General features: G+C 42.6%; 1 protein-coding gene and 1 pseudogene across 2 annotated transcripts in view; both read left to right on the top strand.

The window, feature by feature from the left end:
* The window catches only part of TANGO6 (transport and golgi organization 6 homolog), a 179,845-nt gene that overhangs the window by 143,269 nt on the left and 16,922 nt on the right, over positions 1-19,654 (top strand). Inside the window, exon 17 of the mRNA XM_080828218.1 lies at positions 4,165-4,278. Within this exon, the coding sequence (XP_080684344.1) occupies positions 4,165-4,278 (114 nt within the window). The remainder of the gene's footprint in view (positions 1-4,164; positions 4,279-19,654) is intronic.
* On the top strand, positions 5,113-6,697 carry LOC308357882 (mesoderm-specific transcript homolog protein-like; annotated as a pseudogene). The gene is made up of 3 exons: positions 5,113-5,118; positions 5,796-6,425; positions 6,532-6,697. The product of its transcript is annotated as a mesoderm-specific transcript homolog protein-like (transcript).

The raw sequence follows: 19,654 nt of genomic DNA, 5'->3' as shown, positions 1-19,654 counted from the left end.
AACAAACTGACCACCATAGTCTCTTCTAACATGATCTGAGTTGGCGGTCATAGCTGTAGCTCTTGGGCCTCTGAAGAAAGCTGTCCTACCTGTTGGGTGGTCCACATTTGGGCACTGTCTGTACTGTGACAGTGTTTTCTGGTAGGGAAGAAATATAAAAGATAGGATCAACCCATCTGTCTCTGTACTGGAAAATCAGGTTTTTCCTCCCTGTTGATGTCAAGATTTAACCTGTTGGAAGAGCATTATTATTTTCCCCTATTTCTCCTTTTTCTTGTCAAGAGCTATGTTGCTTGAAACCAAATCTTTTTTTTTTTTTTAAGATTTTATTTACTTATTTGAGAGAGAGAGAGAGATCACAAGCAGAGGGGAAAGGTAGAGGGAAAAGCAGACTCCTCGCTGAACAGGGAACCCAATGGAAAATGTGATCCCAGGACCCTGGGATCGTGACCTGAGCTGAAGGCAGATGCTTAACTGACTGAGTCACCCACGCGTCCCTGAAACCAAATCTTTTTTTTTCCCTAAAGATTTTATTTATTTATTTGACATAAAAATCACAAGTAGGCAGAGAGGCAGGCAGAGAGAGAGGAAGGGAAGCAGGCTCCCTGTTGAGCAGAGAGCCCAATGTGGGGCTCGATCCCAGGACCCTGAGATCATGATCTGAGCCGAAGGCAGAGACTTAACCCACTGAGCCACCCAGGTGCCCCTGAAACCAAACTTGAAAGGCAATTCCATCTTTATCAGTCTCTGTGGGAAGTAAATATAATTTAAAGGAACCACAGCAAGAGGCCCATCCTCAATATGACAAGTAAGATGTACCCTAGGTGAGAAGCCCATGGGGCAAACCACTTAAATGTGATGCTCAGAATTCCATAATCCTGAGCTTTGGGGTATGATACAAAGCCATCACCTCTGACCCCACTGAATGATCCAAATTGATTACCAGTCTTGCCATGATGGGTGCAGTTGCCTAAGTGCACTTTGAAGATAGGTGGACCTCTGAGATGAGGACTCTAGGAAATGTCCTGGAGAACCCCAAGGAAGCTCCAGTAGCCATCAGGGTTCTCCTTCATGGCAGGTTAAGTGAGCAAGCTGAACATGTATTAATTGGAGACTGTACTGCTTTTGTTCTTAAGGTTTCTCAGTTTACAAAATAGAAGGACAGATGATTTAGTTTCAGATAAGTTAGCAGACCAACTGAAACTTTAATAAAAGTAAGCTCTAAGAAAAGAGATGAAGATGCAGTTTGAAAATTGAAGTCATACTTTCATGACATGTAGCTCAATGCTGGTACCTTCTCACCTGGGACTTCCCAAAGTTGGTTTGTCATAATCTTACCATTTGTTTTATTTTTATTTATATAGTTCTGATTATGCTTGGTATGTACCAGCCATTTGGGCAGTGATGTTTTTCCTTATTTCTGTTGGTTCCTATCAAGTGTTAAATTGCTTAAACTGATTTTTAATATTTCCAGAGTAATCATCATCTTCCTCTTTACATGTCTCTCAGAAGTGGGTATGAGTTAAGTATTTTAGTTAGTAAAGAGAAAGCCTTCCGCAATGTGGTTTATTAGAGTAGGTACTGACCCTGAAGGCAGGCAACACGAAGATCTCATAGGATGGGTTTCGCCCTCTGGGAGGACTTAGAAACAAAATAGAAATATTATACCAGTTCATAAATTAGTAAAGACCTTACATCATCTGTCTATTTGCCAAGCCTTTTAGAGGTTGTAGGCAATGCTAAGTGTGTCCTTGGGGTTGAAGGTGTGAGAGATTGACTATGGGAGTGACTTGTTCAGCGTGGGTAGATGGAAGATAGCGGCCATGTATCCTCCCTGCTTGAGGCTTTGACGAAGGGTCTGCCCCACTGGTCTGTAGGAAAGCAACATTGCAAGCTGGAGATGGGAGCTTGATCTGAACAGAAGTTTTGTTCTTGTCTCTAAATGGTGTCTGCAAGAACATTGTAAAATTCTGATGCTTTAAAAACATTTTGCGTATTGGCCATAATACGGTTCGTAGGATTTGATCCTTGTGACAGGTGTTGAGGAGGTTCGTGATCAGGCCTCTTCCTGATCATCCCGGATGGCTGAATGCAGATGGGCTGTGTCCCCTCTGGTGCATACATCACTAACAGCCAGTAGCAAGCAGGAGGCCATTCCAGCTGATCTCAGCAGGGCTTGTGAGAGAGCAGGGCTCCTCTCCCAATCATACCTTCGAAGTGGCACAAGGAGTCAGGCAATGGCCTTGCAGGGGAAGCCCTTTTCCAGTCAGGAGTCTTCTGCCTATCCCAATTGTGGAATTAATGCCCAACAGCCAGAATTAGAGCCACTGAGTGAGGCACAAGCATAGCCTGCTCAGGCCAGTGTGGCAGAACAGAGGTGGCAGGCTGGACACCAGCAAGGTTCTAGGCCAGGAAGCCTTGATCCACCAAATGTGGAAACTGAGGCCCCAAACTAAACCCAGAGGGTTGCAGGCAAAAGGCTTGGGATCATCTGCACATTATGTGGGCCCAGGCTGGTTTTCGTGCCTTAGTTACCAGACTGAATAAGCTGAACTTCCATGTCTCAAGAAGGACTCAGGCCTAGCTCGAACTTGTCTCTCTGATTTCAGCGCTTACCTTGTAAATACTAAGCCTACAAGTGGAGGTAGCTATTATATTGTTACCTGTTTGGAGGTCGCCCAAGGAATTCCTCTTAGGACTGGATTGCTTCTACCGTTAATGCCAGAGGCATGGAAGCCACTGATGGTCTTGGGTCAGGGTGTCCCAGGTCAAAAGCAGAAGCAGCTTGCTGGATCTTACTGAAAAACAGCCCCCAAAGAGATGAGCTTTTCTGGGATTTCCCTTCACTTGCGAGATGCGAGTTTGTCTAATAGATGTACAACTTGATTAAGTGCCAGTACATCACAGATGCAATTATATTTAAGAACAAGCTACTTCTTCTAATCTCTCTGCCATCACTGATTAATTAGACACTTTGAACTATGCCCAACTGTTTAAAAGCTGTGAAAAATACAACCTGCATGGTTAAAATTTCTGCACAAGCCTATTTCCCCGCTTGTGCCTGTATTTTTTTTTAAAACCTTTTTAAAAACCATTCTTTAAACATAATATGTATTTACACATGTTTCCAAACACACAGTCTGGCTATTTTCTTATCATGGTTAGAAATCTTCCCATGGTTGGCCAAGAAGTACACTCACACAGTAAATGAAATAAAGTATGTGAAAGACCAGTTGAATAATACACACTTACCTTCAGATTGTTGCTGCCATTGGCCACACTTTGAAGATTTTTCTTTTTAATTTTTAAGTCTTGGATGAATACCTTAGAAAGGTTTTTTGCCGTTGTTTTTAGTGGTATCTCTTTATTGAGGTTTTAAAATATTTTTGTGCTTACCAGGAGTCAGGTGGGGGCAGGGTGGTTAACAGGGTCTAGAAACGTTCTTATTTTATGACATATAATTAGTAGCTATATATCTGGCACCATGCTGTGCTAGTAATTTCTAGTCTTTTCTGTCATAGGGCTGTCTTTTAAAGTAAATGAGCATTGAAAGACCTATTCCACACTTGCAGAAGCCCAGGGAGACTCTGAAATTGGCACCAGGTGACTGACATGGTGGGGTACGCTAGGCTTGCAAGACTGGGACATCTGAACATGCTGAAGAAGATCAGTTTGAATATTTATGTATTTCTCTAACCCTGGGCTGTAACTTTCATCAGTGGTGCATTCATATTCATGCAGGGCCTTGAACTCAGAAGCCTGCTCAGCTAAATCTCCATGGTCCTCGCTCCTTAGAAGCCACTTGTGTTTGGGCCATCTTTCCTCCCTTCAATTTAGTGTCCCCAAATGGGGAAAAGTCACGTTTCTTCCCATTTTTGAGGAAATACTTGAATTTTACCATATCTTTATTATAGATACATATCCCTTCCAACTTCTCATCCTCCCTTCTGAATACTAAATTGGATTTTGCCCTTTTCCAGAAGAGCCAAACTAAACAAGATCTCCACCACTAGATCGCTCCCTCTTTATTGAGAACAGGGAAACTATCCACCCCTCTCTAAGCCAGATTGTTCGTGATGAACGTGTAGAAAGTAGAACCCCGGTGAAAAGCTTTAGGTAATTGTGCAATCTGGATTTTTATTGACTTCTCTCTCACCCTCCTAGGTAACAGCTTGCCTGATAGCTGTGGCTAAAACAGATCATGAAGTTCAAGTGCGCAGAGCTGCCATCCACGTGATTGTGCTGCTGCTTCGGGGCCTCAGCCAGAAAGCTACTGAGGTAAGTCAGTTCCTTACCATTTGCAGCTTACCCTGTCTTTTTGGGTTTTATCTGTTTATCAGTCTTCCTTTCACGGACACAGCCTCAGATCTTTTCCTTGGACAGATGCATGCAGATGAATCCACCAGCAGAGCTTTTATTTTGTAGCAGGAATACTATTTGCATTTTTAGTCAGAGTCCCTATTTTCTTCTGTAGGGGTAGGCAAACTACACATTAACTACTGCGGGAAAACCAGAGCCCTGGTTTTTAGGTTGCGACTCTGAGTTCTGGCATTCTTCTCGGAGGGGCCGGTTCCGGGTGCGCTTTCTGGACCGCACTAAGCCTGCCTCTGCTCAAACTTCAGCGACTTGTCTTCCTGTCTCATTTCATTGTTCAAAGCGAATTCCTGAAGGATCTCATTTAAAACGCTTCCTTTCTTGCTGTGAATTCAATCCTTGAGATTGTAGTTGCTGCATAAACTTTTTTCCTCCTCCAAGTGGGTCTGGCTGGGTTTCTCCCCAGTGTATGGCCAATATAAGAAGAAAGTATATATATCCATATGTGTGTGAAGAATGAGTAACCTCAAAATTAATTTTCCTCTTGATTTTAATGGAAACTCATTCCCAGCTGAGTTTATAGAGAGAGTTTACATTAATAATTTATTTCCTGGTATCCACAGTACTCATCTGTGGCTGGCACATCAGTATTTAACTGTCAGTGAAGCCATTAGAAGAATGTTTTGTCAGACCTTCAGGCTTTACTCAGGATAGAATTTTGCCATATCAAGTGCCTGACACCATTTTTGTACAAGCATGGACTCATTAGTTATCCCCTCTTTATTATCTAGGACCTTGATGGTGGTAGGGACACACAGATCACAACTCCGTAACACAGATTAATTAAAAAATTGCTATCGGGTACACACTGTCCTTGATGAGAATCTGCTCTACAAGAGGGAATTAAAGTGTTTTTCATCCATCATCAAGATCTACAAAACTCTTGGTGTGCCGGGGTGGCTCAGTTGAGTCGATCTCAACCCAGGTCTTGATCTCAGGGTCTGGATCTCAGGGTCGTGAGTTGGGCCCCGCAATAGGCTCCACACTGGGCGTGGTGTCTACTTTAAAAAAAAAAAAAAAATCTGCGAAACTCTTGCCAAATACACCATGGTTATGTAAGTTGTTAACAATGGGGGAAACTGGGTGAGGGATATACAGGAATTCTCTGTGCTATCTTTGCAGCTTGTCTGTAAATCTAAAGTTATTCCAAAATAAAATTTGAGTTTAAAATATGAGTTATAACACTATTAAAATATATCTGTACAACTCTGTGAGGGGGCTGCGGCAACCGGCACATCCCGGGGCTTCTCACTCCTCTTGGCCGGCACTGCCCTCGCAGGCTGCAGGCAGTGCCCTGCTGACGGCCGCCCCCGCACTGCTGCGGGCGCCGAGGAGCTGGGGGCTCCACACTGCTGTGCCGGGCGGCTTGGGATTACACGCACCAGGTGCACCAGGATCACCTCCGCAGGATGAGGGAGTAGGGGGCTCGGGTACGGCTACTTGCTGTGCCCCTGCTCACAGCCTGTGCGTATATTCCACCTGCCCCCACCTACTCTCTCCTACTCTTCACTCATGCAAGTCTTCAGGCAAATTTGTCACCTACAAGTGACAGCACATCTTCTACCGAGACTCTGTGGGTGTGATTGGAAGTCCTGAGATAAGCTTTTACATGGGTTTCCAGCTTCCAGCTATGATCGGTACAAGATTTGGGAGGGTCTGACCCTGAGATTTTGTTGAGTGATTGCCCTTGATTTCTTGGGCTTTGGCTTCAGTGACATCCATCAGGCCACATCACTTCCTCCTATTTGAGCAGGCCAGCATTGTGGAGGCACCTTTGCACCTCCAGGGCTCCAGAACCACAGAGTCAAACTTTGGCTCACGATTAGAGAGATTACTGCCCAGGAGGTGCTCTGTAGGGGGTCAGCTTACCGTGAAGAGTCTCTGACTGTCCAATAGAGGTATATTGCCTGTGGTTGACGGCTCTCTCCTTCTCCAAAAGCTTCTCAAAAATGGAAGCCTTCTGTCACCCGTCCTCACACGATTGATGAACTTCTTTGTATTCTCCCGAGGACTCACCCCAGTCTTTGGGCCGTCCACCCAGTGCTCTGAGAGTGAGCTGTGGGACCTGATGGCAGGGATACCCAACAATGACAGAACTTAGTTACCGTCAGTCTCTGTGGCTACATCAGCCAGTGAAAGAAGTTTAGAAGATGCTAGGTGGGATCTCTTGCTTCTGTAACTGTTCCCATTCATTTTATCTATGGGCCGTTGGATCCCATGAATGTCTATCCAGTGGTTTTGGAGCTGTATAGGAATACTGTCCACAGCTAGAGGATACACTGGCTTCCTGAATACATATACGGGCTTCATCAACTCCTTCTGAGCTGGAAAGAGTAGCTTCCCTGTATTACCTACTCTACTTCCTTATGTTGTGTATTCCTCTTAGGAGGAAATGCCCCAGAGAGGTCCTGGCCACCGAACGCTATTCTCATGAAAGTCCATTTGACTCACACAGGTAGTCAGCATGTAGTTAAAAGCCCGCAGAAGCTCCGACTAAGGATGTCCTAACAGTCCACCTCCATTCTTCCCATCTCTGAGTGAGTGTATGGACTTGCCTCTGTCTTTTTGCCTCTGATGAGCATTACTTCTCACAGATATAGATAGACATTCTTAAAAGTCTTTTTAACACTTCTGTGGATTCTGCTGAAATATTTAGAAGTACTCATTCCTGGCCCAGCCCTGCCTCGAGTCCTATGGTGAAGACTGAGGAAAGGGTGTCTCCCGACTTGTCCTTGAATGGCTCTGAGGCCACATGCTGTTCAAAGTTCTCTAAGCAACACAGCTTCAAGCGTTGCTTAGAGTGAGTGAGAGTGAGTCTCCCTTGTCATAACTTTGGATTTCATTTCATCAGCTGCTTTTAATTATAGACATTTTGTTAAAATAGGTTTTGGGTTGAAAAATGCGGTATTCTAAGTATACTTTAAGACTATGATTTATCGACACGTATTATATATATTTTATAAGGGTACTAAACTAGCAGATACTCTGGCAGAGTAGTGAACCTTTTAAACATGTTTAAAATCTGAATAAATTGGATTAAATCCAAACTATTTACAGAATTTCCTAAAATCACAGGATATTATGAACCAGTAGCATCTGTGCCAGAGATTAATTGTTATTAGCTAATTCTAACAGCAAATAACAGTCTGACTCTTTGTACCTCAGTGCTTAGAAGCATGTCCCTCTTGAGTTGGAGGGGAGGGGATCGTTGTGTTGTCCAAGTTACCATGCTAAATATACATTGATTCCTTTTATGACAGTTGCTTAACTTCTCATTGGTTGTCCCAGAGAGGCTTCCTCATATAGCTCAGTAATCCCTGTACTTTACAGATAGGAAAGTTCCAGGAACTTTAAGAACAAATACTGAAAGGCCTATGAGCAAATGGTGCTGAATATTTCTTTTTCTTGCTTTCTTTCTTTTTTTTTTTTAAAGTAGGCTCCATGCCCAGTGTGGAGCCCAGTGGAGGGCTTGAACTCACGACACTGAGATCAAGACCTGAGCTGAGATCAAGAGTTGGACACTTAACCAACTGAGCTACCCAGGCGCCCCGCTGAATTTTTCTTTTTTTTTAAGCCACAGTTTCAATTGTCTTAATCAAAACAGGATGATTAAGTGAATTTTTAAAAAGATTTTATTTATTTATTTGACAGAGAGAGAGAGCACTAGCACATGCGTAAGCAGGGGGAGTGGCAGGGAGAGGGAGAAGCAGGCTCCCCACTGAGCAGGGAGCCCAGTGACATGGGGTTCGATCCCAGGACCCTAGGATCATGACCTGAGCCGAGCCACCCAGGCACCCTGATTAAGTGATTATTTTAAATTCTTTTTTTTATTAGCAACTTGAGGTATAACAACTGAAACTGGAATGAATGTTTATTTTCTATTAATAAAAATGAATTTTGACAAAAGTGGCAAAAAAAAAAACCCTCATAAGTGCACACAGCCTTTCTGAATGAGTGAGAGAAAGAGAGAGTGAGTGTATGTGTATGTGCACAGCAAAGTATCTGGCTAGTAAAGTGAGAGAAGAAATAGAAACTCTATCTAGATTTCTCACATCTGTGTAGAGCCAGTGAAAGCAACACTCCTGGTCTCACCAGTGCTAAAATAATTTGTGGCCATGGAATATTATTGTCACTTTCAAAAAACCATGTGAATGGAAAACCTCTCTCCTGTTCTCTAAACCAGCTCTGTCTTGCACTTACTGAGATTTATAAATTGTGCTTACTCGGTGAGTAAAGAAAAGGAAATGGGATGGGATGAATGTAGGATTCCTTTTCCTGGTGCATCCTTAAGAGCAGGTGTGTTAAATCTTGTAATCGTAGGTGTGATTATAATCAGTGGCACTTTAATGAGAAACGGAGATCACCACAAAGCTTTCAATCTAGGATTTATCTTTTCTGCTGTTTTGCCCCCAGGAACAGCTGAAATGAAAATGCCACTTTGCTGATGAAGTTGTGTGTGTATGTGTGTGTCTCTGTGTGTGTTTCCCTTCTAATCACTATTTCTGAAGTTACAGAGTGCCAGAAGATAATGCCAGGTTTCAGTGAATTTTCTCTTGCTGATAGATGTGCCCGCCAAGGACCTCTGTGGTTCTGGCAGCTTGGAGAGGAGGTAGAGAGTCCAAATCAGGAGGTAGATTGGATTCACAAAGGGAAGACATCACAACCCCCACTCATTTGAAAGTAGTCAGAATCTTGTGCAATCAACACAATATCCACACTGGAGGGAGACACTGTATTCTTTCTTTCTTTCTTTCTTTTTTAAGATTTTATTTATTTATTTGACAGACAGAGATCACAACTAGGCAGAGAGGCAGGCAGATAGAGAGAGGAGGGAAGCAGGCTCCCCGCTGAGCAGAGAGCCCGATGGGGAGCTCAATCCCAGGACACTTGAGATCATGACCTGAGCCGAAGGCAGAGGCTTTAACCCACTGAGCCACCCAGGTGCCCCTGTATTCACTTTCTTAATGAAAAACTTATTTTCTCTGCTTAGCCTTGTTTTGGCCTTATGACCATATCTGGTAACTGCTAATTTATTCCCATGATAGCCTGAAGCCCAGGAGAAGCCAGAAGGAACTCCCTTTTAACCCATTCTACCTTACCCTTCTTGAAAATTAAATGTACTAGGAGTACCCAGGGGAGGAGGTATGTTTAGACCTGTGCCTTCTGTTGGCCTGAGTTAAGAACAGCCCTTCTAGCATGGAGAGGGTAAGCTGAGCAACAGAATGAAAAAAATTCTGCCTAACTATCCAGGTCTTTGCAACTAACTTCCCAGGTCTTTGCAAAGTGACTTGTTTATTTCAAGTATTGTAGATGTTTTAGAACATCCATTTTCATAAATACATTCTGAAGACAACAATGAATAATTGGGGCAGAAACAGCTGAGTAATAGCCTACCACCCAGACCCTCCTTCAGATAACAACTATAAATTCTGGACATACTATAGTAAGCAGCCGCCTTGAGACTCTGAGCGCACAGCTGCAGACTCTCATAGGGAGTTCGTGCTCAGAGGAGAGGCCCTGGACAGTCAGTTTCCATCCGTTTTCTTGGCTTTTAACCTAGGGACAAGGCTGTTTGGGAATGCATGCAATCAATGCAGGAGGGGCACTGGTAGAGATATCACAGTCTTTCTAGCCTGGCAAACCAGAACACTGAATCTGGGAAACCACAGCTCCAGGACAGAGAAGGGAAATCCTGGAATATCCTGGAATGGGTAGATCCAGAGAAAGGCATCCCAAATTCTGTTTGCCTACATGTAGAACTGACCCCTGAACCGAGCAAGATAAGTGCCCAGTTTAAAAAAAGAAGAAGCAGCAGCAGAAACCACTAATTGGTGAAGAACAAAATCTAGGGTCTTCTTAATTTAACATTTATAATGTCCAGGATATAGTCGAAAATAACTCAATATATGAAAAACCAGGAAAATGTAAATATTCTCAGTAGAAAGGAAAATCATCGGAGACCACCCCAAGGTAATCCTGATGTTGGGATTTTAAAGTAGCTATTATAATTATCCTTAATGATGTAGAAGAGAAAAATGCCTATAATTAATAAAAAGATAGAAATCTCAGCAAATATTATATAAGACTGATGAATCATTAAGCTCTACCTTTGAAACTAATAATATACTATATGTTAATTAATTGGATTTAAATAAAAAATTCTAAAAATTAAAAAAATGAAGAAATAGAAATAATTTTTTAAAAAGCCAAATGGAAGTTCTAGAACTGAAAACTATAATACCTGAGATTTTTTTAAAATCACTGAATGGAATTAAAAGCAGAACGATAGAGATGATCAAATGTGAAGAAGAGAGAAAAAAAGATTTAAAAGGTAAGTGATCTGGAGTGACCAGAGGCTCTCAGAAACCTAAACCTGTATTTGCCCTAGGAGCCATTGTTCAGTATCCACTGATACTGAACATGAACACTAATTCATTGTTCATGGCAACTTTATAGAACATAACTACCATGAATAAAGAGAATTGGCTGTAGGCAGTAGGGAAAAAGAGCTGATGATCTTAAAAAAAGGATGAGTACTTTGGGACTGACTGTAGTTCTAGATTTATTTAGGTAGCTACTACTACAGTCCTCCACACAGTTTACAAAGAGCTGACTTCTTAGAAGAATTGTGAAGTACTTGAAAACTGTGCACATGGGTTTATAGTGACTAAATGTGGCAGCAATTTATGAGACTCTTGATCTTGGGGTTTTGAGTTCAAAGTCTCCCAGTGCGAATAGAGATTACTGAAAAATAAAATCATTCATTCATTCATTCATTCATTCATGTATGACTGAGAAACTGTACTCAGTGGAGTAGGGGAGGGACAGAGGGAGAGGAAGAGAATCCCAAGCAGACTCCCCACTGAGCATGGAGCCTAATGCAGGGCTCGATCTCATGACCCTGAGATCATAACCTAAGCGGAAACCAAAAATGTAGATCAGTTTTCAGGGGTGCCTGCTGGCTCTGTTGTTTAAGGCTCCAACTCTTGATCTCAGCTCAGGTGTTGATCTAAGGTAGTGAGTTTAAGTCCCGCATTTGGCTCCACACTGGGTGTGGAGCCTACTTAAATAAAAGAATATCTTTTTTTAAAAATGTGCTAGCATTTTATATTGAAACTTTCTCCCTTGCTTTTTTTTTTTTAAGATTTTATTTATTTATTTGACAGAGATCACAAGTAGGCAGAGAGGCAGGCAGAGAGAGAGGAGGAAGCGGGCTCCCCGCTGAGCAGAGACACCCCACCCCCTCAATGCCGGGCTCGATCCCGGTACTCTGGGATCATGACCTGAGCTGAAGGCAGAGGCTTTAACCCACTGAGCCACACAGGTGCCCCTCTCCTTTGCTTTTTAATAGTAAAAGGTAATTCCTAGAACATAGCTTTTCTTCCTTCTAATCACTCATTTTAGGTGAAAAAAAAATCTATACTATGTCTAGTAGGAGATAAGTAGTAGGCTTTAGAATTCATTCCTTCAAGAAGATAAACAAGTCTTTTTTTTTTTTTTAAGATTTTATTTATTTATTTGACAGACAGAAATCACAAGTAGGCAGAGAGGCAGGCAGAGAGATAGGGGGAAGCAGGCTCCCTGCCCAGTAGAGAGCCCGATGCAGGGCTTGATCCCAGGGCTCCGGGATCATGACCCAAGCTGAAGGCAGAGGCTTAACCCACTGAGCCACCCAGGCACCCTGATAAACAAATCTTAACACCAAGTCCTGTCTTCAAAAATAAGCAAATCGTGGAAACATCTTTAGGGAGAAGAGTTTGGGATTAATTATAAACTGATGGCTGAGTCAGGTTCTGAGCTAAACTGAGGCCTCCCCCCAGGAATGATTTTGAATTCCTTCTTTTGAGTCCAGTGATAGGCTCTGATGACCTACGACTCTTCCTGATAACATTATGAAGAGTGGTTTTACTGCCATTTGTGTATTCAGAGGTTACTCTCCTAGTTCTTTGTCAGAGAAAATGCATACCCTGGCCTTAAAAAAAAAAACAGCTCAAGTGTGATGTTAGGCACGTTTGGTTACAGCAGTTACCTGTGGTCCGTCCAAAAGATTGGGTGCGTGAGTCCCAGGTTCACCTTGTTTCCTGTCTGTCCAGACTGAGAACGGGGACCCGAGGAGGACTTGGCACTTAATCTCTGACACAGCACATATGGCAAGTTATAAGTAAATGGACACACGGAATGGAAACTTTTCCTTCCTTTTATTGGTTTTGTTCTATCCTGAAAGTTATTTTGACAACATTTGGTGTGGTTTTCGTGCTGTGAGTACAGTAAATGGGCCCAGTTTCCTTCCCAGAGCCAGTTTCACACATTGCTCTTTTTAACAGCTTGAAGGCCCTGTGTGAGGAGTAAATGAAAAGAACATTTATATAAACATGACTGAGATCCAGGTAATAATTATTTCCCTATAAACTTTGAAAAAGTGCTTGGGAGAGAGAGCCCTTCCAGGACTGAAATTAAAGAGCCTGCTCCCTTTCTGGGAGCGTAAGCCTCCAACCGCTGGGCCAGGATAGCAGTTCTGTCGATCATCTGCTACTTGCCAGGGCCTGGCTGTTTACAGTGTTGGTATTATTCCTAAAAGACATTTAATAAGAATTCAGCCTTTGCTGGACACTGTTCACAGTGTCAAGAGAGACAGAGGCTTAGAGGGACTTTCAACTAAGTCCTAGGTTTATAAATGGTCTCTTCCCCCCAAACTCTTTCTTCTTCTCTCTCAGACAGTGGAGATGCTGCCGCTCCATTTCAGTCTTAGAAGAAAGGATCCACTCGGACTCTGTAGTCATTTCCTGGGGCTGCCTAACAAAGTACCACTGACAGTAGAACTTGACTGTCTCCTAGTTCTGCAGGCTAGAAGGCCAAACTCAAAGTGTCCACAGGGCCGCGTGCCTTCTGAAACCTGTAGGGAAGTTCCTCCTTGCCTCTCGCTGGCTTCAGGTGCTCGGCTGGCAGTCGTCGGCATTTATTGGCTTGGAGCCACATAGCTTCAGTCTCTGCCTTTGTCATCACGTGCATTCTCCCCGTGTGTCTCTGTCTTCACATGGCTTCCTCCTTCCTTTCTAGAATAGGACCCCCTCCTCCAGGATGACCTTAACTAGTCACATCACAACGACTGTTTCCAAATAAGGTCACATTCTGAGGTACTAGGGGTTAGGCCCTCACTGTATCTTTCAGCAGTGGGGACACACAATTTAACCCATACTGGGCCCCTGGGATTCCATAGTCCTTTCTCTTTTGTGCTTATGCTTTCTACCTGTTCATGACTGCTGCATCTCGAGAAGCCTGTTCTGTGTGGGGGTCTCTCTTCTCTATCCTATTCTTCCTTTTTTCCCCTCTCTCCTTTAAGTGTCCGTACCACATACTCCAGCCTCAGGAAGACAAGAGAAGCAGTGTTTCTGACATCCTTACCTTGAAAGAACTTATTTCTGACACTTGAAAGAATAAGGAGGCACATGGAATGATTTTTTGGACTCTTGGACTTGGTGCCTGTTCTGGGATTGGTGCAAATCTCTTAACCTCTCTGAACCTCATTTGCACATCAGCCCTATCCCCCTGACACGGATGTGGTGAGGATTAGATGGGATGACCTGTAACACTCTGCACACTTCTGTTACACCTGTAACACTCTTCACACTCTGTGAAGGGTTGTAAATGTAGAAGATGACAGTGATGATGATTAGTCCTCATCGTTGGTGCTGGTGGGATTGTTAGGACGACTGTCATCACCACCACTGCTACTATCATATCCTTAGATTTGCTGGGGTTTTGAAGGATTTTTTTTAAACCCACCAAAGATAAGTTTATATTCGATCTGGGTGAATAGGCAGTTTATTTCATGGCTGGAACTTTCAGAACTTTACACTTTGTCGTGCCAGGCACACACCATCAGTCATCTCAGGTTTTGGAGGACAGGCTTTAGTACGTGGAATCCAGCTTTCTGACTCCGTGAGAGGATCTCATGATTGCATATATCACCTTGTTCTTCCTCCTGGATAACAACTGGACTGGAAAACGTAGAAGAATCTAGACGCTTTTGTAGTTATCTAACCAGAGAACTTAACCTACATTCGGACATGATTTGACCTCCAGCGGTATTGTTTTCTCCCTTCCTTCCCTATCATTCTGAAGCAGTGGATATAGTACCACAAATAATAATACCACTTATTTAAAAAATTTTTTTCACTTATTTAAGAGAGAAAGCATAAGCAAGGGGAGTAGCAGAGGTAGAGGAAGAAGCAGACTCCCTGCTGAGCAGGGAGCTGAGTGCAGGGCTCGATCCCAGGACCCTGAGATCATAACCTGAGCCAAAGGCAGATGCCCAAACAATTGAACCACCCAGGTGCCCCTGAACTTCTTATTTTTTTAAAGAAAGAGCAAATAGGGCGTTGTGGCTGGCTCAGTTGATAGAGCATGCAACTCTTGATCTCAGGGAAGGGAATTCAAACCCTATGTTGGATGCAGAGTTTACTTAAAATAGGTATGCCTGGGTAGGTCATTCGGTTGAGCATCCAACTCTTGATTTCAGTTCAGGTCATGATCCCAGGATCATGAGGTCAAGCCCCATGTCAGGGTCCACACTCACTAGGGAGTCTGCTTGAGATCCTTTCTCTCCCTCTCCCTCCGGCCCTCCCCGCTTTCCCTCTGTCTCACAGGTGCCTGCATGCTCTCTCTCAAATAAATAAACCTTTTTTTAAAAAAGAAAAAGAGCAAATAAAGATTATTTCAAAACAAATAATTACACCAGTAGAGGATGAAAATACCCATTAAGCAGTCACCTGTTTCTCTCCCATGCTGAGAATATTTAAAGTAACGTTTTAGTTAATCGAGTGGAGACTTGTATCAAGTCCTAGTTCCCATTCAGCCATCTACTTTTTCTGTAAATAGCAAAGTTCTCATCACTTCTCTGTGGCGAGGGGTTGCCAAAAAAACTGTGATGATTTTTTACACCTGTTATATATATTTAGAAGCTTGTCTTATTCTGTTAAAGCCCAATATAATTTGCTGTCTTTTCCTTCCTAAGACCCAGTCAGACCAGAAGCACAACTTCTCAAATGTTCATTCCCACACATTAACAACCAAATGTTTAGTCATTAATGAATGCTTGTTTTTCCAAGGATCTCTACCGTCTGTCAAATACAAGATTTGTATGTGGGATGGCAACTCAGACCCTTAAACTACTGAGTTAAAGAGGGTTTACAGCTACATAACCCTGGACAGTATCCGGGGCATTTTCCAGGGACGTCTTTGTCCCAGGATCTGAGCCGGCGTCTGAGAGAGTAGGGCTAGAAGGTGTCAGGAGAGGAGTGGTGCCGGGCTGGAGTCAGAGCCAACCTAAGGGAAGTTGCACAGGAGAAAGGCAAAGCCAGGTGGAGGCAGATGAAGACACACCTGCCAGGTCGCTGCTGCTTACCTAAAGGGAGGTAAATGAGTGTGCTGTGTTCATCAATAGCACAGGAGCCCCATTCCCCCCATATCTTGTATTTTTTTTCCGCACGTAATTTCCTAAATTGAGGTGTAACTCATATCTATAAAATTCACTCTTTTAAACTGTGCAGTCCAGGGGTGCCTGGCTGGCTCAGTCAGGAGAGCAACTCTTAATCTCGGGGTTGTGAGTTCAAGCCCCATATTGGGTATAGAGGTACTTAAAAATAAATAAGGGGCACCTGGGTGGCTCAGTTCAGGTCATTATCTCAGGGTCCTGGGATCGAGCCCCACATCATTCTCCATTCTCAGCGGGGAGTCTGCTTGTGCCTCTGCCCCTCCCCCTGCTTGTGTGTGTGGGTGTGCGCTCTCTATCTCAAATCTTTAAAAATAAATAAATAAACAAACATAAATATTTTTTAGAAGTTTAAATTGTGCAATTCAGGGTTTTTAGTATATTCATAAAATTGCTCAAACACCACCACCACCTAATTCCAGGGCGTTTTCATTACCCCCAAAAAGAAACCCTGTAGTCATGAGCAGTCACTCCTCCCCATCCCCCCACCCCCATTCCCCAGCTCTGGCCACCACAAATCTACTTTCTACCTGTGGATTTGCCTTTTCTAGACATTCCATATGAAAGAAATCACATACTATGTGACCTTTTGTGTCTGGCTTCTTTCACTTAGCATAATGTAGTCAAGATTCATCCGTATTATAGCCCTGTATCGGGATTGTGTAACTTTTTATGGATGAATAACAATCCGTTGTGTGAGTAAACCGTATTTGTTTATCTATTCATCAGTTGATGGACATTTGGGTTATTTCCACTATTCGACTATTTTAAATAATTTTGCCATGAACATTTGTGTACACATTTTTGTGCAAATGTATGTTTTCAGTCTCATGGATGTATATCTAGGAGTGGAGTTGCTGGGTCATACGGTGACTCTACATTTAACTTTTTGAGGAACGGCCAGACTGTTTTCCAGCTGTGTCATTTCTCATTCTCACCAGCTATATATGAGAGTTCCAGATGCCCCACATTATCTCATTAATACTTGTTATTGTCTGTCATTTACTAGGATTATCACCATCCTAGTGGGTGTGAAGTGGTGTAGTTTAAATTTGCATTTCCCTGATGGCTCAAGATGTTAAACATTATTTCATGAGCTTATCAGCCATTTGTGTATCTTTGGAGAAATGTCTATTCACAATCTTTGCCCATTTTTTAATTGGGTTACTCGTCTAATTAACATATTTGTTTTTTAATTTTGATTTTTATATCCAAAAATGTTATTTGCAGTTTTACAAAACTTAATTCAAAGATCTATGGCCCATCCTCCTTTCTTACCTCCATTCTCACTTTCCATCAGCAACTATTTTCAACTTGATTATTTCTTTAAATGTTTACTTCCATATTTCTGAGTAGCATGCTTATACTGCTATTTCTTGACTTTTCACCCCACTTACTGACTTCCTGCTAGATCTAATAGGTGAAAGTGAGACTCACTCGGTGATTATGTTCCTAAGGTGGAGAAGATTGGCCGGTGGTGAGACAGAACAGAGCAGCATAGTGGCTTAGACTAAAAGGGTAGACTCTAGAGCTAAAATGTCTGGGATTGAATCCCAGCATTATACCTCACTGGCAGTGAGACCCTGCACAAGTTAGCTGACATCTGTGTGCCTCAATTTTCTCATCTGTAAAATGGGAGAATAATAGTACCACTTTATAGGGTTCTTTTTAAAATTAAATGACCTTAGTGATGTAAAGCACTTAGAATCTTTACATTCTATAGATTAGTTATTATTTAGTATGCATTATTATGTGTTAGTTATTATTATTATGAACATGCTCCCCACAAACATATTCTCCTTCCCCATTTTCCCTATATAGTTACATTACAGTTTTTGCTATATCAGCATTTAGTGTTTATGTTATCATGACTATAACTGTTATCCACAGCTGAGCCATATAATATACTGTGATTACATTTCCTTTCTTGTATGAGTTTTGGCTTTCTCTGAAGTTAATAAATGTCTCAGGTTTACATTTGTTATTTTTTTTATGATTTTATTTATTTATTTGACAGACAGATCATAAGTAGGCAGAGAGGCAGGCAGAGAGAGAGGAGGAAGCAGGCTCTCTGCTGAGCAGAGAGCCCGATGCGGGGCTCGATCCCAGGACCCTGGGATCATGACTCAGAGCCGAAGGCAGAGGCTTTGAGCCACTGAGGTGCCCCCACGTTTGTTATTTTAATGTGAACCTATTACCAATTTATCCCCCTTGCTAACTTTTCATAAATCTCTTAAAAGTTTCAAATATATCGAGTACTCTAACAGTTTCATCTTCTGAGAGGCATATCTCCTACTACCCTTTCACTCACTTGCTCTTATCTGGACCAGTTACTTTCTAAGCTTACTGCAAGATTTAAGAACAAAGCACTTAAAAGTTAATGATGCCGTGTGTGCATAGGCGATACTTATGGACTGGTGAGCTTTATAGGAGGAGGATGATATGGCCAAGTCATTTCATCAGGAGACTTCCTTTCATTGGTAGACTCCAAGACTCTTTTGAAGTCTTTTCTTTGGAGCTGGTCAGAGTGGAATTGTCTTGTCACCTATTTAGAGGATGCGAGCGTAGTAGCCAGGGTTCTGGAAGATGAGTGAAAGAAGGTGGATGGCAATCTCACCATTTAGTATGTAGACTTTCAAGACTTAATTGTTCTGTTTTCAAGATGGTAGCCTCATCCTTATTGGAACCCAATGTGCATGTCTCCAGAATCTCTCTGGTTGGATCCTCTGAAGGGTAAAACACTAAGCTTCTGCTATTGTTGGGGAAGAACAGTCACCTGGGTACCAGGTCACCTGATTATTACTCAAATTTCCAATCAGGGCTTCTGTTCACCTCCATTTTAAGAGGTAATACTCATCAATTTTGGAACGTTTTGGGGCTTGTATTAGGCTTGCTTCTGGATTTAGTGAACCAGTTTATCATCCAAACTAAAACACTTATGAAAGTGAAACAGAACACTTAATAATTATGTAAGTGCAGCAGATGTAAAACTTACTAACCTGGGCAAGTCAGGATGGTGACCCTAGAATTCATCCAACTGCTTTCTTGCATCTAAACTTTTGTTACTATTGCCTTGTTAGTGCTTTTTGTTCTGATAATTTAGTGCCATTTTGTATCCCTTTACTGTCACGTTTGTGGGGTTCCAGGAAAGGACGATAGCGTACACATGTGTTCAGTCTATCAGCTTTCAGAAGGCAGCATCCATTCTTTCTTCTTTATAGATGAAGAAAGTAGGTATAGAAGATATATGTGACTGTAGTGAGAACTCTTTGGGTTTTCAGCAACAGAAACCTAGGCTGAACTAGCTTAAGCAAAGAGAACTTGTTAGCCTACCAAATCCAAGGAAGGGCTGAACAGTCATGTTGTGGGAAAAGCTGGAATGGAGCTGGTTATTAGTGACTCCTAGAATTGGGAATTGAAGTGCTCCATTTCTTGTCTCTGCTTCTTCTGTATTTCACCTTTGTTCTTTTGCACTAAAGCCCAGCTTTCCTCCTGTGGCAGCACTATGACCACGGACAGTGGCCCAGTGTTGCTCTTACATCCGACACTCAGAGAGCCCCTCCCTGGCCCCACATGCAAAAGTTGCAGGAAAGAAACTTAATGTTGCAGCGAAGATCAGATGCTCATCTCCAGATTAACTTGGTTGGGCCAGATGGGGTATGTGGAAATGCTGTTTTGTGTAAAACTGTGTTCAGCCTCCACAATACCCATCTATGAGGGAAGAGGTGGGGGTCAGTGCCTAGGAGTGAGGGTTAGTCCCATAGATTTCCTCAATAGTAACTTGGCCAG

This window comes from Martes martes, assembly GCF_963455335.1.
Source record: "Martes martes genome assembly, chromosome: 17".
NCBI classification, from domain to species: domain Eukaryota; kingdom Metazoa; phylum Chordata; class Mammalia; order Carnivora; family Mustelidae; genus Martes; species Martes martes.
Note: the sequence above shows the minus strand (reverse complement) of the source record. Positions and strands in the feature narration are given on the sequence as shown.